At 36.2% G+C, this 21,960-nt stretch overlaps 1 protein-coding gene and 4 non-coding genes across 5 annotated transcripts in view; 2 read left to right on the top strand and 3 right to left on the bottom strand.

Moving 5' to 3' along the window:
- The window catches only part of LOC136256855 (serine/threonine-protein kinase Nek8-like), a 29,234-nt gene extending 18,083 nt beyond the window's left edge, over window positions 1–11,151 (top strand). The window contains exons 15-18 of the mRNA XM_066049914.1: window positions 5,752–5,902; window positions 8,118–8,659; window positions 8,808–8,963; window positions 10,897–11,151. Coding sequence (XP_065905986.1) covers window positions 5,752–5,902; window positions 8,118–8,659; window positions 8,808–8,963; window positions 10,897–11,063 — 1,016 coding nt within the window. The 3' untranslated portion in view covers window positions 11,064–11,151. The remainder of the gene's footprint in view (window positions 1–5,751; window positions 5,903–8,117; window positions 8,660–8,807; window positions 8,964–10,896) is intronic.
- Window positions 429–500, bottom strand: Trnag-ucc (transfer RNA glycine (anticodon UCC)). Its single transcript has one exon. It is a non-coding gene; the product is annotated as a tRNA-Gly (tRNA).
- On the bottom strand, window positions 1,991–2,062 carry Trnag-ucc (transfer RNA glycine (anticodon UCC)). The gene has a single exon. It is a non-coding gene; the product is annotated as a tRNA-Gly (tRNA).
- Window positions 2,946–3,017, top strand: Trnag-ucc (transfer RNA glycine (anticodon UCC)). The gene has a single exon. It is a non-coding gene; the product is annotated as a tRNA-Gly (tRNA).
- On the bottom strand, window positions 4,054–4,125 carry Trnag-ucc (transfer RNA glycine (anticodon UCC)). Its single transcript has one exon. It is a non-coding gene; the product is annotated as a tRNA-Gly (tRNA).
- Window positions 11,152–21,960: the final 10,809 nt, after the last annotated feature.

The raw sequence follows: 21,960 nt of genomic DNA, 5'->3' as shown, positions 1-21,960 counted from the left end.
CAACTCTCTCTGTCAAGTGATCCTTGCTTAGTCGTTGAGAACGCATTTTCACTCTGTTATTGATATCTTAAAGAATAATATTTATAGTCAATACAGTCATTAACACAAGAACACAGTCACAAACCACACTCTCTAAAATGTTCCAACACGTTGTGAATTTTCTTCAGTGACGTATCCCTCCTTGCATTTCGTGATCCTTTACAGAAACTAAACCCAGATCTATGTATGTACTGCCTGGAAGGGAACGTAAACAACACCAATGCTCTTCTGAAGTGTCTGTGGCTGGTGTGAAGAATACACCACTGTGTTGTAACTCTGACCTGCCATGTATGGCTGACTATGCACCTTTACCAGGCCTGTAGAAATAGAGCTAAAACATGGCTACTAATCTGCTTTGTTGCAAGTCAGTTATAAAATATAAAAAAGTATGCGTTGGCCGGGAATCGAACCCAGATCTACTGCTTGGAAGGCAACAATGCTAACCATTACACCACCAACGCTTCACTTGGTTGATGACGTTTTAAAGGGCATTATATTTGTTCATCAGAAGCCAGTAGAGTTTAACCACAATCCAACCTAGAAAGTGTATTTTCCAAGTAGAACACTGATGTACTGAGAAAGCTACTGAATAATTAGTATTTATAATGCTTACAATCTATGGAAAGAACTATAAAAGTAGCTACTTGATAAAACCAATGTTTATTTTTCTTGGGTTTTAAGGGTATGTATGTACATATACACATGTAGTAAGTAGTCTTCTCTCCTAAGAATAGTGATGTTGTCATGTTTGTCTATACACTTTGAGTCAAATGAAATTGACCTATTTTTTTTTTTACAATGAATGACAAAGAAGAGATATAGATGTGTCACTATTGCATTGTCCACGGAAACACTATTGCTAACTCTATCCCGCCACTACTGTGGGCTTTGTATTGTCTAGACCTAACACTTGGGTACTTCTTGTGTATGTATATATATGTATGTATGTCCACTAGCTTCTTTCTGGTGTACAGATATAGCACCCTTTCAATTCTATCCTTTTAAACTGTAAATTGCTGTTTGGAAGAAACCATATTACAACTCTAATATTGTATTGCTGTATTGCCATGCCACATCTAAGTAGTATGTTTCATCTACTGCTTGGAAGGCAGCAATGCTAACCATTACACCACCAACGCTTTCATTGGTTGATAGTGTGATAAAGAGGTTTATATTGGTGCCAGTAGCCACAACACACATTTTGAAAACATTCTAATTCATCCACACCATAGATTCTGTTATTCATATTACATCCATAGTAATGTTCTATGGAATTTTACCATTTACAAACCAAACGTAATAAGTAGAAAAACACTCTTGTCATCAAGAGTTATAAAAATGTCTTATACACTTGTAGTCATCATTGTATAGAATTCCTGGAGCGTAAAACCCAGATCTGTGTATATACTGCCTGGAAGGTAACATTAACAACACCAATGCTCTTCTGAAGTGTCTGTGGCTGGTCTGAAGGATACACTACTGTGTAGTAACGCTGACCTGCCATGTATGGCTGGATATACACCTACACCAGCATATTTTTGGGCACACTTTTGACTTTAACTTAAAACGTGAAAAAAAAAACTGTATTCCAAGTTTAATTTCACAACTTTTCACAAGTACTACCCACTGTGCTACCACTGCTAGCTGCCAGCTCCCTGAATTTTTGACTAGGTTTAATGCAAGGCAATATAAAAAATGAACTAGTCTATAAGAAGATAAAGCTGAACTCAAATCTTATCCCTAGCTTTGGACTACTAGAACTGTGAGAATTGGTTTCATAGATAGTAGATACTGCACCCTCTACTATCCATGGAACCATTTCCCTTTAATTTATAAAATATCAAAAGTGTATCCAAAAACATTAGCCCTATACCAGGCTTGTAGAATTAGAACTAAAACATGGCTACTAATCTGCTTTGTTGCAAGACAATAATATAATCAAAAAAAAGTATGCGTTGGCCGGGAATCGAACCCAGATCTACTGCTTGGAAGGCAACAATGCTAACCATTACACCACCAACGCTTTACTTGGTTGTGGTTGTTTTTAAGGGCATTATATTTGTTCATCAGAAGCCAGTAGAGTTTAACCACAATCCAACCTAGAAAGTATAATTTCCAAGTAGAACACTGATGTACTGAGAAAGCTACTGAATAGTTACTATTCTTAATGGTTATAATCTATGGAAAGAATTATAAAAGTAAACAACGCTTGTTTTTCTTGGGTTTTAAGGGTATGTATGTACATATACACATGTAGTAGTCTTCTCTCCTAAGAATAGTGATGTTGTCATGTTTGTCTATACACTTTGAGTCACCTATTGTTTTCTGCAATGAGTGACAAAGAAGAGATACAGATGTGCTACTAGCATTGTCCACAGAAACACTATTGCTAACTTCTATCCCGCCGCTACTGTGGGCTTTATATTGTCTAGACCTAACACTTGGGTACTTCTTGTGTATGTATATATGTATATCCACTAGCTTCTTTCTGGTGCACAAATATAATGCTCTTTTAATTCTATCTTTTTAAACTTACTTTGAATGTACATAGGGAAAAATTGTATCTCAGATTGGCTTTACAATATGCCTTATAACTGACCAAAAAGTATTGATCAAGGTGTCCTTTTTTTTTACATGCTAAGAGATTCTTTGCATGGATGGGACCATTTTCAAGTGTCTAGATTATAAAGGTGAACTTTTTATCAAGTGTCCTGACGGTTTCCACTGTACACATTACAATCGCATGTTTCTTGGATTGTAAAGTAGTTTTCTTGAATGCAAAACACAATCTTGGAAGCATTTTTAACCTTCCACTTGGAGTATTTCCTAAATTGGATTGTGATTAAACTCTACTGGCTTCTGATGACCAAATAAAATGCCCTTTAAAGCAGCCACATCAAAGTAAGGCGTCGGTGGTGTAATGGTTAGCATTGTTGCCTTCCAAGCAGTAGATCTGGGTTCGATTCCCGGCCAACGCATTTCTTTTAGTCTGCTTTGTTTTTTGTCAGATTATTTGGAATGTTTTATTTAGCTCTATAGTCCGGACTGGTATAAGTAGGTGCTTCAGAATTATGTAATAATGCTACTGAGGTTTCTGCCTCATTAAAAAGTGGTTCAAACATTAGAATTTTAAAAAGTGTGGGAATATAACCCAGATCTGTTGCTTGGAAGGAACCATTGCAACTCCATTAATCTTTTGCCATGCCACATCTAAAACCTTTTAAATAGTCTGTTTCATCTACTGCTTGGAAGGCGGCAATGCTAACCATTACACCACCTACACTTCAGTTGGTGATGTGACAAAGACGTTTATATTGGTGTTATCAAAAGCCAGTAGCCACAACACACAGTTTGAAAACATTCTAATTCATCCACACCATTTATTCTGTAATTTATATACATCCATAGAAATGTTCCATGGAATTTTGCTGTTCACAAAGTTTTCTACAAACCAAAAGTTGTAAAGCAGTAAGTAGAAAAACACAAGAATTATAAAAATGTCCTATACAGTTGTAGTCGTTGTTGTCCTGGAGCGTAAATCAGAAACTGGCTAAACCCTGATCTACACATTACGAAAACAGAGCATGTGGGCACAAACTACACCTCATCACACTACTGGTCATATCTCAGTACTGGAACAGAACATTTGCATTCTGAAACTTGCATCATAAAGCTAATCTAAGAGTGGAAAAGTTGCATTACCATAGCATAATGGTACAAAAAGGTATGAGTGGTGAAAGTTTGAAAAAGTAGGCAAAAATCATGTGCCCACATGCACTATTTTTGCAGGCCCAGTCACATATACACTGCCTGGAAGGGAACATTAACAACACCATGCAGTGCTCTTCTGAAGTGTCTGTGGCTGGTGTGAAGAATACACCACTGTGTAGTAACTTTGACCTGCCATGTATGGCTGGATATACACCTATACCAGGCCAGTAGAAAAAAGAGCTAAAACATGGCTACTAATTCTGCTGTGTTACAAGGCAATTATGAAATCAAAAAAAAAAAGTATGCGTTGGCCGGGAATCGAACCCAGATCTACTGCTTGGAAGGCAACAATGCTAACCATTACACCACCAACGCTTTACTTGATTCTGGCTACTTTAAAGGACATTTTATTTGGTCATCAGAAGCCAGTAGAGTTTAGCCACAATCCAACCTAGAAAATATATTTTCCAAATACAACACTGATGTGAAAGCTACTGAATAGTTAGTATTTATAATGATTACAACAAATTATAAAAGTACTGGATACACACCACCAATGCTTCAGCTGGTATTGTTATAAAGAGGCTTATATTTGTGTTATCAGAAGCCAGTAAATCAAACTTAATGAAATAAACAGTGATTGCAAGAACATTATCACCATGCCCAAAGTTCTGGTTACTAGGATCAGGTTATCACTGGGCCAGGGAGTTTTTCTGTGCTTTCACATCATGATTTAACTCTCTGTATTCACAAACTTTAAGTCACGTTCTCACCAACAGGTAAACATTGAGTAAATATAAACATCAGATAACTCACCATAGGCCATTATGTACATGTAAAAACCTTCAAGCTGTGAAAAAAGGTGCGACCTTCAAAACCACCTGGGCTTTTAAAAGTAATGAAATTGACATGGTACATAAAGGTTGTTTACTACGTATTTAAAAGTGGTTAGAAAAAATATAAAACCAAGATTTACTGCTTGGAAGGCAGCAATGTATACCAGTACACCACCAACACTCAACCTGATTTTGCTAACTTATTTAAGTAAGCATTAATTGAAAGTGAACGACACAACAATTCTCCAGCTACAGTACCATGTATTCTTGCCATGAGTGAATGAACCATAAGACAGAGACATGACTACATGCTGTGTAACTTCACAAATTCAAATTTGAAGTAACTTACATATTAATATCAATCTATAACTCTACGCATTATATACAATGTATATCCTGCCATTATTGAGTTATCAAAATGATAGATAAATTTGCTCTGTGGTACCACTTTTATAGATTTTGCCGAATTCTCGAGACCCAACTCACCTCCAGGTATCATTTTATTCTCTCCGAAGGATCAATGCATACTACTGCTGGTGCAAAATCATGTAGTGGCCAGGAGAGAAAAGTTTCTGCCCTGCTAAGCAGTAGAGCAAACATAAATGAACAAAAGTAAAGCGAAAAACATGCGTTGACCAAGAATCGAACCCAGATCTACTGCTTGGAAGGCAGCAATACTAACCATTACACCACTAGCGCTTCAGTTGTTTGGTTACATTTTAAAGAAGATTATATTTGTACATCAGAAGCCAGTGGACTTGCAGCCACATTACAACCTATGACAGAAAGAAGGGACACTTTAAATGCACACTTGAGTATGTGATAAAGTAACTGTCTATATAAATACTAGAAAAGAGTTTTAAAGAACACAAGAAATAGTGAGAATCATACCTAATGTGTACCACATATTGCCAGTTCATGTTTACATACCTAACTACGTAGCTTACATATCTGCATGTTACACAGTAGACCCAAAATCAACAAAAGAAATTGTGCATACTTTAACTTAAGTGTGTGAATGCATGAATTGAGGTGGCATGTTACACTGTACCAATTCTGAAGACCAATGAATTACTAACTACAAGATACTTGTATATGTGTTTACGTGTCATACTAAACTGAAAGGTACAACTGTTGACTAGAATTTAATTATATCATTTTGTAGGTCAACTTGGACTTGGTAACCAGGAGAGTTATTCAAGAATAAACCAAGTTCCCTTTCCATCTGGATATGTCCCAATGTCAGTGTGTTGTGGCACTAATGCCTCCATAGTGATCACGAAGGCCGGCCGTGTGCTAGCTACTGGCAGTAACAGGTACAGCAATTTTATTGTTACTAAAATTATTAATTGCAAGGTTCCGGTGATATCATCTGTTCAATGCCAAAGTGTTTTCCACATAGCTATAATCATTCATATCACGACATTTTATTACTGAATCCTCCCTTCATTTTTAAATCAATCACACTACAGTGGTTTATTAACTTGTTTGTTATAGCACACCATATGACATGCACGTGTGGGGCTGTGAGTGCTTTATTAGAAGATCTCAATCTCGCTGCTGAGATTAAGGGGCATACTCCTGTTCCTCCATCTCAATCTCAAGTATTGTTTTCTGCAGCAAAACTGCAGCTGGGTGCATTGAGGGGTGGTCACCCAACTGTGTTCACGTGTGTAAGGACATGGTTCCATGCGATCATTTTAGCCGTGACAATTAAATGTGGCAGCATGTTCTGATCGTGTATGGATGTGATCATTTTATTTGCAACTGTACAATAGTGCACATATGTACTTTACAGCAGCTTAAGTGCTTCAAACTGTTTTGTGGGCATTTAAATACACTCCTCTTGGGAAAGTGTTGATACAGAACATCAGTGCCTCAGTATGTTTTCATTGTATGCAATTAAAGATAAAAAGTAAAACAAAATGCAGAAGGCAAACACATGTTGAAATCAGAAAAAGACACATGCCACCTGTAAGTTTGCTATTGTAGCACGAAATGGTAGCAGTGCAGTGCTTTGTATAGCCTCTTGCATTTTGACTGTGGTCAGGCTGACAGATAGGCAGGCAAACTAAAATTTGGAATTTGACGGTTTTAAAATTCAACATACAGCCCTCTGTAATTGTTTTCTTGTTTTGACACTGGATTTGATCTTAAGACTGTGATTTTTCTATGATAGTATTCAATGGCAGTATTTTAGCAGACGTAGTTTACGAAATAACATCACCCAAAAATGGCCTCAATTTTCCCTGACAACAATGAGGCAGTATTGGTTAGACAAAACTAAGCCCAAACAAGCCTCCAGATCGACCTGAAATGCTTTCAACGAGTTGCTGCAGAATAATTTAAAAAGAATAATTTAATGGAATTTTCCAGTGACTGACTGACTGACTGATTGACTGATGCCTTCAGACAAGCGTAACTCGGAAACGGCTAAGGCTATGGGCTTGATTTTTCAGTGTTCAACATCGCTTCGGCCCAAGAGGTGCCTTTTGGCTTACCACAGTATGTACAGTACATTCTTCATGGACTTGCCAGTGTCCTCCTTTGTGTGCCATTCATCTTTGCTGACAGCGAAAAGTGTCGATTTGGCTGTAGCACTGATGGCTTCCCTTCATAATGGAAATCATCCATATTTTTCATAGTGGCTATTTTGATTGTAGAGGTGCTTTTCGAACAGTTCTTGATTTGTACTGCTGTGTGACAGGTTGAACATAACCGACAACGAAGCGTAATGGATACTTCACTTTTCAGACGATAATTGATATAGCTGGAGCGTGCAGTGCCATTTCAAATGCAGTATGCGTGGGTTCACCAGTCATAATAATTATTTACAAAAAAGTCAAAAAAACAAGGACACAAAAAATTAGAATTTTCGACTAGAGTAGGGACCATAGCACATCGATAAAAAGTACTGAAACAAGTTGGAGTAGTCCATGATATTAAATCACAGTAAAACAACAGGAAGTGTTACGTATATCCCTACTGTGCATTTCTGTTACAGTATCTTGAGCACAGTAGGGATATTATTGTGCCATTCCTCAGGTCTCTAAAATAGCGAAGATACCTCGATTTGTGCGATAACCTACACTTATTGTTTTACTGTGATTTAATATCATGGACTACTCCAACTTGTTTCAGTACTTTTTATCGATGTCCTATGGTCCCTACTCTAGTTGAAAATTCCAACTTTTTTTGTGTACTTGTTCAATTACAGCCCTTCCAATAAAATTTTTGTGTATTTCAAATTATTTAGAAATACGAAATCCATAATAAACACTGATGGGCAACCAAAAAGGATGCAGGTAATGGAATGGAAACAAGGAATTGGTAAATATTGGCCTAATACAGAGAGTTTGATGGTCTCAATGTATCCAAAATAGAGTAAGAGGAGTTGATTTTATTTTATCATATAAGGGTTTCATCATAAATGTAAGACCTCTGTGTGTTGATCCAGCAGAATTTGTTATAATTATTACAAAGTATTTCCGTATTGATATAATACTATAATACATGTCTCAATTACTATAGCTACAACAAGTTGGCATTAAATGGAAGTGTGCCGGTTGCTATACAACCCATAGACAGTGGATCCAGTGACACACTACAAAACCAGTTTCAATCCTCTCAGAACAAGACTGTCATAGCTAATCCATCTGTGGAATTGTTGAAACCTTCTTCTTCCAAACTTTTCACTAGTTCAATGTCTTCATCAATACTGACAGCATCATTAAAGCTGGCTAGGAAGCTATTAGAAGAAGAGGGTACTGCCAACAAAAGTGGTGACAAAGGCTCAGTCATCCCCCTTAACAAAGACACGCTCACACCGGTTGACAAAGACACAAGTGACAAAGACAAACCCAGCCCTGCCCATGACAAAGATACAGTTGCTAAAGAAGCATGTGACATAGCTCCTAGCACAAAACAGAGTGAGAGTATGGAACCTACAAATGGGGGAAAATTGCCAACAGTGGACAAAGTTGATCACTTTCGTCCAGTTGTTACAAAGTTGTTGAGCCAAGAACAAGTCACAACAGTTTCCATGGGAACTTCTCACACAGCATTAGTAACAGGTTAGTCATTATCCACACACACACACACACACCCTCGCACGCACACACACACACACGCACACACACACACGCGCACACACACACACGCGCACGCATACTGTACACACTACACACAAACAAACACACTATTACAATGACTCTGTCATAGCCCTAGGGAAGTGTGTCACTACTGGATGTAATGTTAACGGACAGCTCGGTTACCATAGAAGCCACCAAGAAACACAGCCTGGTGTAGTGGAAGCATTGGGTCATAATGTCACCATGGTAACCTGTGGCGACAGCTATACTGCAGCTGTTACTAAAGGTATGACTTCTATTATTCTTGAACTGGTCATGTATGCACACATCAAACCTAAAACAAATAAAACACATACTCTAATAGAATAGTTAGTCTGTGTATCACTGGAATCACCCACAATTGCAGCCTCAAAACTTCCTATCTACTTGAATGCACCTCCTGATATTACACACTTAAGTTTTGGCAAAGAAATAATTATTATGCATTGGACAGCTGTGTAGCTGACCCGTCTCTAACTGTTAGAGTATTTTGATAATAAGAGTGATTGCTCTATTAGAATGTTTTGATCATTTAGTAGAAGAACAGTGGCGGATATGGGGGGGGGGGGGGGGGGGGGGTGCAATGATTTCAGCTGAAACCCCCTCTGAAAATATTAGTGTTGCATCGATAACCAAATTAGCCGATTATTCCGATAACCGATATTAAGCAGCCGATACCGATAACTGATCCGATATACACTAATAACACTATCTCTCAACCTCATCATTAAATGACTCACATTAGTGACATAAGCATTGATATACAGCTCATTCTAGACTAAAATATAACGTTAGATGTATACCACAAGCAAAAGCTACTCATGTTGACAAGGGGTTTTAAGTACATTTTACTACTGCTATATGGTTGAGACAAATGGCTGGTACTAGCATAGAAACCTAAAACCTCAGTTTACTGTTGGGCATGGCCTAAAACCTGACAGTTTATTATGGGCATGGTTTGTAGTCACCGCTAAACCATCAACACATAACTTAATTAAAATGCCAAATAACTTATGTCTAGCCTCCCCCACATCATTATACTACACAGCACAGTGGAGATTAATATCGGCTTTAATTTAATCAAAACTGATTAATCAGCTAGTACCCAATATTGGCCCAATACCGATTATTGAACCGATTATCGGTGCAACACTAGAAAATATGCACGCGCCCCAAATTTACGATTCGTGTGAACAATAAAATCACCAGGAGTTATACATGATGTATTATATTTGGACTTTTTCTACTGGCTAAACTTCATACTATTGCCTTTCAAATATCTGGAAAATGCCATTGCAGTGTTTTAGCATGTTAAGCGCCTCTAAAAATAATTGTCGTTTTAAAACTTTCTGTGAAGGTCTGGATTGGTTGTGGAGTGATTTTTACTCATTCATTCCTAGCTGTAAGCCACTGAACTATCAAAGACTGAGCTAATTAACACTCATCCCAGCTGGACCTTCTCAGTCTGGGATCACAGTTATTGAAAACTTCTTAGAACCTGAAACCCCCTCTGAAAATTTCTAGATCCACCACTGAAGAATCCAGCAATACTGGAAATAAGGATTTACCAATTGACATGATCATTTTAAATTAAATTCCTATCCCAATTATTGGCCTAACCTGCAAAGCAAATGTTTTTTAAGACATTAATGAAAAATGAAAAGAAAAATTGCTCAGTTCTGGTTGGAACAACCATGTTTTATTGTAAATAAATTCACAATTAAATTTGATTGATACTAAATTTATGAGACATCTTAATACTTGTCATTGTAAATAGCATTTTATATAAACAGAATTGGTGATTAAAGGGCTTCAGTTTGCTGCTAAATGTTTTGGTCAGTGTAATGGTTGTCAAGGAGAATAAGATGGAAAACATTGACTAATGTAATTTTGTCATAATCTGTAAGACAAAAATGTTTGGATAAGCAAATGGCTGACAGATATATATTTTATGAACTTGCTTTACGATTTTTAAAGCTGGGTCTTTTTTGAAGAGATAGTCTTTCTACGCTGATGGTTGCAAAGTGGAGGCTGCTTTATATAAGTCAGAATAAAAAGCAACTCTGTACATTTGTGGCATTTCCTGCAGAATTCTCACAAATTTCTTATCAAATGCCTACTTCACCCTTTTGATTTAATGCTGTATGTATTATGTTGATTGTATTGTTGTACCACTATAGCCGGGGAGGTGTTTGCTTGGGGTAAGAGTCAGAGAGGCCGACTGGGCAGGGAGGAGAAGTCTAACTATAGTCCTCAACCAAAATTGATCCCATTTGAGTGTCCATATCACATGATGCAGATCTGCTCCTGTTCCTCCATCACCATGGTAATGGGAAGAAGAAAATGACAAAATTTTGTATTATAAGTATTAATGAACAATTCATATACTACAATAATTGTATATTCAGTTACAGGCATAATGATCTAACAATGAACCCAATGTTGTAACTTATTCAGTAATCAATTTATTATATTTTGGGAAACCTACCATGACAGGTTAATTTTGACAGGGTAGAGCTGTGAATGCACAGTAAATAATTGTTATGATCTTATAGCTAGGGCTGTGCGATAATAAAATTTTCGGTTAACGATTATCATGATAGTTGCATAAACGACAAGTATCATTGCAGACATCTTACTCTTGAGAACATAGTGCTGATAATTTTATAGCTTAATGTACGTACGTAGGTAGCTAGGAGTACTATTATTAGGAAAGATTATTTGGAATTTTTGAAGCAAATGCCAACTGTCTTCAAGCACTGAACTGCTATCTGTAAAAGACATGCTACCTCAGTGTTGGGGGTAATACATTACTTATGTAATGAGTTATGTAATATTATTACTTTTGTGGCAAATAAGTATTATACTATTACTGTACTATCAAAACCAAAACAGCCAAGCTGAAAAAAAGTGCGGTCCCCAAAAAGGCCAGGGTGAAAAAAGATAAAATGGCAGCCAAGTAATGACTATGATGGGAGGTTAATGGCAAAAACTTTAATAATGACAATCCATTTCAGGTGACGAAGTGTGACCGGATCTGCAAAAGGCATTATATAGCCTTTTCAATTGCATGTACTTTACTGCCATAAAATTTGTTTGTGAATATGGTGTAATGGAACTACCCTGAAATTTGGTCACTAAATACCCCTAACATAGCACTATTTGCTTGGTATAATTTGAAGGTGATAGGATAAAAACATGAGGAGTTATATGATAAGTGAAAGTTGAGAATTTCAAAAGGCTATAAGATCTAGACCCCTTTTTGCAGATCCGGCCACAATTTGTGTTGCCTCCAAGTTTCACTAGGATTCGGCACCAAATTCACCTGATCAAAATTGTCATAATTAAATTTTTTGCCATTAACCTACTATCACAGCCATTTTCTTGGCTGCCACCTTTGATTTCACATCTTTTTTCACCCTGGCCTTTTTGGGGGCCACACTCTTGTTTTACAGCTTGGCTGTTTTGGTTTAGATATCACTTCTTTTCAGGGGACTGCAACTCGAAAAAAATCCTGTACAAGATATCTTTGCGATTTTGCAAGATTTCAAATCTTTGCGATTTTGCAAGATTTCAAATCTTTGCGATTTTGCAAGATTTCGAGCATTTATGGCAAGATATCAGAGCATTGTCATTAGCAGATTTCTATTTCAGGCTTCAATTAAAGAACCTACACAGCTAGCTATAGCCACACTATCTGTCCACTGAATGTAATGCGAAGGAGATGTTGAAGATGTATGGACAACATGTCAAGGCATTGTCCTTTCAATACTGTAGAGTATCATCAACACTTATAGAGATGCTGCAGTGTTGTAGTAATGTACAACATCTTAGTCTACCATCAATCAAGCTAGATCCTGAACAACTACAGAAGATAATACATCTCATAGGATGTCTGCATACACTAGAGATTAAGGTTGATTATAATAGCAACATTGGACATTTATTTTCTAACACTAGTCACCTTAAAGAAATTACGATAATTTCTGATTCTGGGCCACGTTTTGGAGACCTGTTCAAGTATTGGAGAGAAATGAAGTGTAGACCACCAAGTTGTAATGTTATTGCATGTGGTTCAACTAAAAGATTGGTTGCGTATGCTGCTCAAATTAACACTGTTCCTACTGGTACCACTGCTAACTTTAGAACATTTAGTAAACTTTCTCCTTCATTTCCGGCCTTAAACTACATGTTGAGGCATCTGGTCACTGCTAATGTATTAAAATTGAATCCCACAATCACAGGTTGTTTGGCAGAATTCAATCCCACAATCACAGCTTGCTTGATTCCCTATATAAGAGAAGAGGATAACAGTATAACATCAAAGAAATCTGATGATTTCTGGATGTAGTGTGCACACCTACGTATTAGGTATGCAATGTCTCATGTTAACGAGATATACGCACTGGTGGCAGCACGTATATCTTGTTAAGGCAGTGTGTAACAAGATATACGCACTGCCTTAACGATCTCATTAACATTTTGAGTCAGTTCGATATGTGATATATATGCACTGGCTTTTCTTTGATCTGAGGTGTGAAAGTGGTACATATACACTATATAAAGCTAGCAAAGTTGATAATCAATTATTAACAAAGAACATTTAACTTTCATACGTATAATGTATGATCTTTGAGCACAGCACAAGTATCACAATATAGAAAAATAAAATCATTTTGCTTTCCATGATTTTGTCTACACAAAGTACTATAAAGGACTTTAATGTGGATTGTGTTAATAGCAAGGCCTGTACAAACTTGTATTAGCATACTCAGCATCATAGGTAGGTATAAATAAGCTGTAGCTACAAGTGTGATCATTCAGTTGTAGTTCTATTGTGTTGTGTTGAGAACTACATTTGTTGAATGTGTGTTGGCTGGTCTGATATTGTGTGTAAGTGTCTTTCTTGTTAACAAACTGGACTAACTTATGTGATGGATCAAGATCAAGACAATTTTCAGGAGGACTCTCCTATTAACTTGTTTACACTTCCTACAGAATTGTTAGTTTATATCATCTCATTTTTATCTTCACTACATGACAAGCTAAAACTGAGATATGTTTCAAGATGGTTGAGGTGTGTGGTTGAAGAGACACCATCACTGTGGAAGGAGTTTGTGTGGCCTTATTATGACAGTCATGAAGAATGTTATGTGAAGGGAGCATTGAAGGTTTGTGGACGACATGTCAAAACATTATCCTTTCCATACTGTAGAGTATCATCAACACTAATAGAGATACTGCAGTATTGTAGTAATGTACAACATCTTAGTTTACCATCAACCAAGCTAGATCCTGAACAACTACAGAAGATAATACATCTTATAGGATGTCTGCATACACTAGAGATTAAGGTGGATTATAATAGCAACATTGGACATTTATTTTCTAACACTAGTCACCTTAAAGAAATTACGATAATTTCTGATTCTGGGCCACATTTTGGAGACCTGTTCAAGTATTGGAGAGAAATGAAGTGTAGACCACCAAGTTGTAATGTTATTGCACGTGGTTCACCTAAAAGATTGGTTGCGTATGCTGCTCAAATTAACACTGTTCCTACTGGTACCACAGCTAACTTTAGAGTGTTTAGTAAATATAATAAAGTACTCGTAAACTTTTCTCCTTCACTTCCATTCCTTCAACTACATGTTGAGGCATCCGGTCAAGTGTCCATTCCATGTGTGAAACTAAGTGACTTTGGTGTATTGGGATTGGAAGATCTACTAGCAGTGATGACCAATTGTCAGTATGGTAGGAGGACAATGTATGAAGTGAGAGTGGGAGAACATTATAATGGACTGATCATGAACTTGATCAATATTGCTAAACCATGTAACCTTAAATGTGTTACTCATTTGGATCTTTCTTTCTGTTACTCACTTCATTCTGATCAGTTGAAACAACTAGCTATTATTGCTTGTCCTAATCTTCAGAGACTTAACCTGAAGTATTGTTATGATTGTTTGAAAAGTCTACAAGGTCTGAGGGCCATTGCTAGTCACTGCCAAAACCTACAAGGACTAAACATACTTGGTATATTATGTGTTGCAAAAGCGGAGGATCATATTCTATTGTGGGAAATATTGAGTGATATGAAGCTGACACACTTAGCAGTGGACTTTCATATTTTGAGATCAAAAGCAGCAAACAAAGAAAAGTTGATTTGTTTGCTTCAGAAATGTTCCACTATGAGGGGAATTGAATGTAGATTGCAATTGTGTCAATATTATTGTTGTGGGAGCTTAGATACATTAATGCTATCCTATTTTACATCATTACACTACTGTTACCTAACATGTTATGATCATTCAGTCACTCTTTCACTGGATATGATAAATAACTGTAAGGAGCTCAGGTGTATGAGTGTCACTGCAATCAATTTGTCACTGAACTTAGCTCATAACCACAACCTACAACAATTATATATCCTTGCACCAAACAGTGATGTTCCTGATTGCTTTATGACCTCAGTTTCAGCTCATGGTGGACTGGTACATGTAGTTATGGATGTACAATCTTTGACAGCTGAAGGTACAATATCTTTTGTAATGAACTCTCCTAAATTGACAACATTGTATATAAATATTAGAGACAAAAGTGTGAAAAATATTTGTAATGCCACATTAAAGAAAATGTTTTCTAAAAGAAAATTATTTACAGCTGGTTACTGTATTGTAAATGACAAGAGATATATTTCTTCAGTTGATGTGTTGCAGGATCAAGGTACTGAATTGCTACCACTTTGGAACTAATCACTTAGCAACATACACATAACTGATCACTGTATTGTATATTAGTACACTTGAAATTTGATCATAACAATTGTTACTATGTACATGTGAAGTAGCACTGGTATTATACTGTTTTGTAACTTTCATTCTAACTACAATGGCTGTATAGCTGTAACTACCCTTTAGAAATATCCTATATCAATTAAGCTTTATAGTGCAATATATACGTACCATGATACAGTGTAGTTGTAGATAAATCTTCTGGATGGGATGGCTAGAGGTATGTAGTTAGACTACAGCATGCCTTAACAGCAGCTCAGTGCTTGAGACAGTCTGCATATTTGCTTCCAAAATCCCACATAATTTTCCAAATGTATTGTCTTATATTACTCCCACCTACACATTAAGCTATCATCACAAAATTTTCAGCACTAGTTCTCTACATACCAGTGACCAATTGAGAGTAATGGTATTGTCATAATTCATTAGGATTGTGAATTATGGAATTGTCAAATAGCACAACAATACTGTGAAAACATCTTTTTCATTTAAATCTATTACAATCCTAATGTATTGTGCATGATCACACCAATATATTCTCACTGGGTGTTGAAACTTTCATTCAATAGCCACAACATTTAATTACAAGTGAAGAAAAAGAAAATATTCTGTATTATAATTTTTGATTATGCATTTTGTCATAAATAACAAAGTAGTACATGCATTGTAGGCAAGTTTTATATAAAAATTTATATTTCTTACTTGTACTGGGAATTGGGTAGCTTAGATAAGGTACTCCCATTCACCCACATAAAAGCAAAATCATGCAAAACTTCATTGAGATGCTGTTAAATGAGAAAATTAAGGATAAAGTTCTAGTTCAATTGTAGCAGCTGCGTAATGAACCTGACACCTGTTGAATGGTAGATTGCTACTACCAATAGCTAACAACACCAACAATACTATTATGTGTTGATGTCATTGGCCTAGGTGTCTCCAGTGTTGCAAGAAATGGATAATGCCTGGATTATTGTTTAAAAGCTGTTTCCAGCTCAGTCCGCGAGTCCAGTCCGTGGCATGGAATAAAGTATATAGGCCGATGTCATTGAAGTACATTCATCAAGAGCTATAGTATATGAAGAGAGTCATACAAGTGCCAATTACACATCCACTACCAAATCACAATGTAGCATGACTGAAGATTAGCTTGTGACATTTTAAAGACTTATTGTATAGTTATTTATTTTAGGTGATGTAGATTTAGTATTAACTAATCACTTTGTACTTGTGTGTCATGCTCTGTAGAGTTTCTACACAGTAATAAATAAATAAATAACACTTGTCACTACTGACATCACATGATATAGCTACCCTTTCACCTTACTGTAGTGAATATAGCCATCATATCAACAAATGCTGTACAAAATTACTGTGATAATTATTGACGGTGCCTGAGTCTGATAGATGGTGTGTTGCTGTAATTGTCCATGTTCTGCTGGTGGAGGAAAACTCCTCCCTCTTTCATAGCATCAAACTATTATTTAGAATTAGGAACAAAATGATACAGTATTTAGCTAATATTATTACTTGAATTGAAGTACTAGTAATTGCTGTAGTAATCCTAATCAACCATCGTTCCATTGTGATTTGCATGAAACAATTATAGAAGTTACTTTACACTATGTGCTTTTTGATCTTATGAAGGTGGTGCTATATCTTGGTTAATCAAATGGAGCTCTACATTCAGTTAACATTACTTTATAAAAGTTTCCAGAATTGTTAGCATGCATCATGTTATTCACAAATTATGATTTGTAGTTATAACTACACTACCATTATTCAGTATATTCTAATAAATAAAGTTCATATTAATTTACAGTACAAGTTTGCAATCAGTAGAATAACAAATTGAAAGATGTTAATCTATGGTTTTGCGTTTGTCCTATTTAATACTTGCCCAGCTGCTGTTTATCCGTCACTGTGATGTGCCATGCTGAACTTTACAAGGAGAGTATATACAAGAGTACATAATTATTATGTAGTCTTGGTATATATAACTATGTATTTATATAATCTGTGAAAGTTGCTTATTCCATATTCCTTATTATACAAAAACCTGTAGATATGCTAGGACCTACATACTTCACAGTACCATCATAGGTGAGGGGTGGTCATTAAGCAAGATTATAGTGTGGTGTGGTGTGGTAGAATTGTTCCCAATAATATTATATTCTCCCATAATTAGTCTGAGTCTCAAAGGTCTACCTCCAATGTGGTAAGACAGGAACACCATTGCACACAGTTTGAGTAACTTCTTGTTCGCACTGACCTTACAAAGTGACTAGTAGTGTAATAGTATAATGATTGTAACTTCTTAATGTAATGGTTAGAAGCAAAAGGTTCTATATAATATAGTAATGTGTGCGTAGGTGGGTGGCATCCCCTTGGGTACTAAACAGGGCATGAGGGTTACCACAATACATAGGACCCTGAGTGTGTTTTGACATCTAATTACAGTCATGGCTCATACCTTGATAGTTGTTTGTAACACAGAGACAATGAAAAATACAATTAGTAGAAACTAGACTTGCATTTCTCTCTAATTACTACTCTTTTGCTATTGATTCAATTCCCATGTTATGGGTGTGGAATTGCAGTGGTTTGCTCCAGAAACCAGATCCATTGAGATAAAACAAGAGACATATTGGATTCAGATACAGATAGGCCTGTGTAAAATATGCCAGCATAATAAAAGCATAATAGGCTGGAATACTATGCCATCATAATGCTAGCATATTACATGGATATTTCAAACTATGGAGCTTAATTAGATTGATACACTCCCAAATAGAGCAGTCAGTGAAAACTGCAATAGAGCACTCAAATGCATTGTACATAGCTCCATAAATCGATACTCTCTAATAGAACAGTTACTTATTTGTAGTAAAATACTCTAATAAAGTATTCACTGATTAATATGTTTCAAGATAATTGTAGAAATGTTGCCAAGAGTTCACAATATTATTTGTATGGGGGAGAGTGTCTAACTGGAGTATATTCAGGTAAACCCACTGCTGCAAGTAACACCTCAGGCTTCTCTTAGAAGAAAGGCTTGACCTTATCAACACCAATCAACAGCTATCAACGATTTTGTCATCAGTAGAATCAGGCTAGAAGTGTACATATGATTAAAAGTGAACTTGCAGCAGTGTGTTTGTACAGGTCACACTGGTAGTTAGACACTCTCCCCCATACTAACTCTTGATGTCGCTAACCTAGGAGCATATATAATGCAAGCACTGAAGAGCATAATAGGTGAAAATTTTCAGAAATTCATAAAAGCATTTGGCAAAATTTTGAGCATATTTGACTCAGGCCAATACAGAAAAACTATTCCTAGTGGGATAGCATTTAATAAAACCCCCTTGATGGCGAGAAGTTAATGATTAAGTAGAGGTTGAATGCAGAGAAGATCACAGATCCCGACTGTTGTGGCTCCTCTGGTACATGACTAGACTGCATGTTGCGGGGGATCAAGTCACTGCTGGGTCTGGAATCTTTTTCCTTCAATGTTTCAGTTATATGTTTCAGACTCCCTGTATTCACAGGCTTTAGCCTTCTCACAGGTCCCTAGTGGAAAGCATTTAATAATCAAGTCTTTCCATTTTAACATTAAATTCATTGTTCCAAATATGGTGAGTCAAAGGTGTTTCATTAGTCCATGCCAAAATCGTTGCATTAATCTTATTATGGTAGGTAGTGCCATGATTGGAGGTATCACCTATCCCTCCAAACACATGGTTGTGCGTATTGATTAAACATGAATAAATGGCTCATTGGAACCTTCAAACTGAAGACATCAACAAAATTGGACAGGGAAGATTTATATTTGCACTCACTACTTTTACAGATGCACATGTACAGAGTAATTGTGGGTTTCAGTTTTTATTACTAATAGTTGTCTTATGACTAATGAGCTACACTGTTGGTCTGTTACAAGAATTGCTGACCACTACATCATAACAACTTGAATTTGTGCATTCTATTACAGGTAGATTTGGAGCATATTATACCAGTATAAGGTTAAACTTGCACATCTCAATTAAAAAATCCTAAGACTGCAGCACATGTTGCTGTCAGACCTTCAGTGCTGGTCACTGTAAAGTGCTAATAATAATAATAATAAAAATTCTCAAAACAAATTGGTGCTGTGCCCTCCTGTGAATAGCAGATTCCTTTTTTTGCTGTGAAGTTCTTATACCAAGACACACAGGGTAGTTGCATGCCACTATAGCGCTCTTGTATTGCTACAATGTTTTCTATCCAATGGGTTTGGGCTCATTATGTGTCCAAGATAATCTGGAGCTCATTGTGTGGAGAGGGCTTAACTGTCATTATAAGCTTGGAACAAAATAGTCTACCCACCATGATGTGCTCTCCTCATTAAGTGATCCTTGAGGTATGGTGGCATTATTTAAGCTTGGCTATATTCATCTTTGAGGGCATAGCAACAAAATTTAAAATGAAGGGGCTTAAGGGTACTTTGGTAGTTGATACAATTTGTAAAATGTGATTTCTGGGGGCATGTCCCCACAGAAAAATTTTAAAAATCAGCTTTCTGGGATTGACTTTGCAACAAGTTTGACTTGAAAGTACATATGAATGTTTTATTTGAGTACATGATGTAACTGCTCTATTAGAGTATCTATCTGACTGCTCTATTAAAGTATCTGACTACTTTATCACTGCTCTATTAGAGTACCTGTACATCAAACTTAAAAGTGGAGAAGCTAAACTCCCCAAAAATCCAAATCTCTCTGTTGCTATGCATATGATCAGCTTTTATCAACCCACAAACCACTACAAGTACAACATTTTGATTTTTCAAGATTGACTGGTATTTTTCAGAAGGTAGAGATTCTGTTCAAGTACTGAGATATGACGCATTATGTAGTTTTGCACATCTGGCTAGTTTTCAAAGAGGAAAGTCATATGCACAAAAGGATGAATGTTTATCAGCTACATTTGTATGTATAGTGATATATGGTTTTATAGTATAAACAATTATATCATGATAATAATGAACTTGGTAGTATATAATGATGTGAAAATAACCTCTGTATCGTGCTTTTATATTATCACAATAGCAGTGATACATATTAACCAAATAAATTAAATCCTATAGCTACATACTGTACATAATGATAATCCAAATATAGATATAGTACAAACAGAATAGTTACCAATAATATACTATATGGGTGTTACACAATCATGGAGGGAATATGGTAGCTAAACTGTTCCACCAATAAGATGCATGTCTTAACTTGCAATTGAAGTCTGAATATTACTGTTACATGAGGTACTCAGCTACACATGGGAACTAAAAGTATTTTTATAACATGTAGCTATCACAGCTAAACTGTATTTCAGTTTTGTGAATCATGAGACTATAGGACATGTAAAACAATCAAAACCAACCACCAACTAGTCTACTATACTAGGCATGATGCATAATTGTACAGCCATACTAATAATCCTTGTTTGTAAAGTGAATGTCACTAAAGAAACATCATATCCGATATACAGACTAGTCAGGGACATTACTGTTTTATTAGAGCATATATAGTAATCAAGGGAGGTGGTGTTGAGGCTCCCCTCTAAGTATATTTCTACAGTGAAAAACCTCTCTAATCCAACACCTCTGTAATCCAGAATACCTCTATAATCTGACATTGCTTTGTGTGTGTACAAAAATAAAAACTTGTTTCTATTTAATGCAACCTCAATAGTCTGACATCCTCACTAACCTGACAACATTTTCTCAACTCAATGAGCACTGGATTGTAGAGGTTTTACTGTGTAGAAAGCTACGTGGATAGCAGAAGCTATGGACAGGTGCAATATTGTATTTTAAACACAAATAGATGGAACTTGCATGAATAGGGCAATAATCTCATCAATATTGAAGCTGCTAAAAATCTATGTATTCTAATAGAACATCCAAACGATTTAACCCTTCTACACTACCTATAAGGAAAAATCATTGTTGGTGTGTCTGTATGAGCCAAAATTTAATTTCTTTGTTCTTGGCCAGCGTAATTATAGCTATATCCCACCAATGTGTCAGACATCTTGCCATACATACTCACCCTTTCAGTATTCTGAAAGTGATTAAAAAATAGTAGGCTTCTATATTGTTTTAGCTAGCTACAAACTTAATGTTTAGGTTGTATCTAAAATACTACTTTTACAGTAAACTTTTAAGCATTTTCAAAGTTAACATGCATTCTATAGCATCTGGGTCATGTGATGCCACACTATCCTTCTACCAATAGTTCTATAAACTTGATCAAGCTCCACATATCTGAATTATTCTCAAACTTTTGCGTAAACTATTATAATACTACTGCATATTTCTACTTGTAGCTATAATTATTGCATTGGAGAATACACTGTATATGCAACACTACAGGTGGATAGCTGGACTACTATGCTATTCCTTAATTT

This window comes from Dysidea avara, chromosome 5 (genome assembly GCF_963678975.1).
Source record: "Dysidea avara chromosome 5, odDysAvar1.4, whole genome shotgun sequence".
Taxonomy (NCBI): Eukaryota; Metazoa; Porifera; class Demospongiae; order Dictyoceratida; family Dysideidae; genus Dysidea; species Dysidea avara.
Note: the sequence above shows the minus strand (reverse complement) of the source record. Positions and strands in the feature narration are given on the sequence as shown.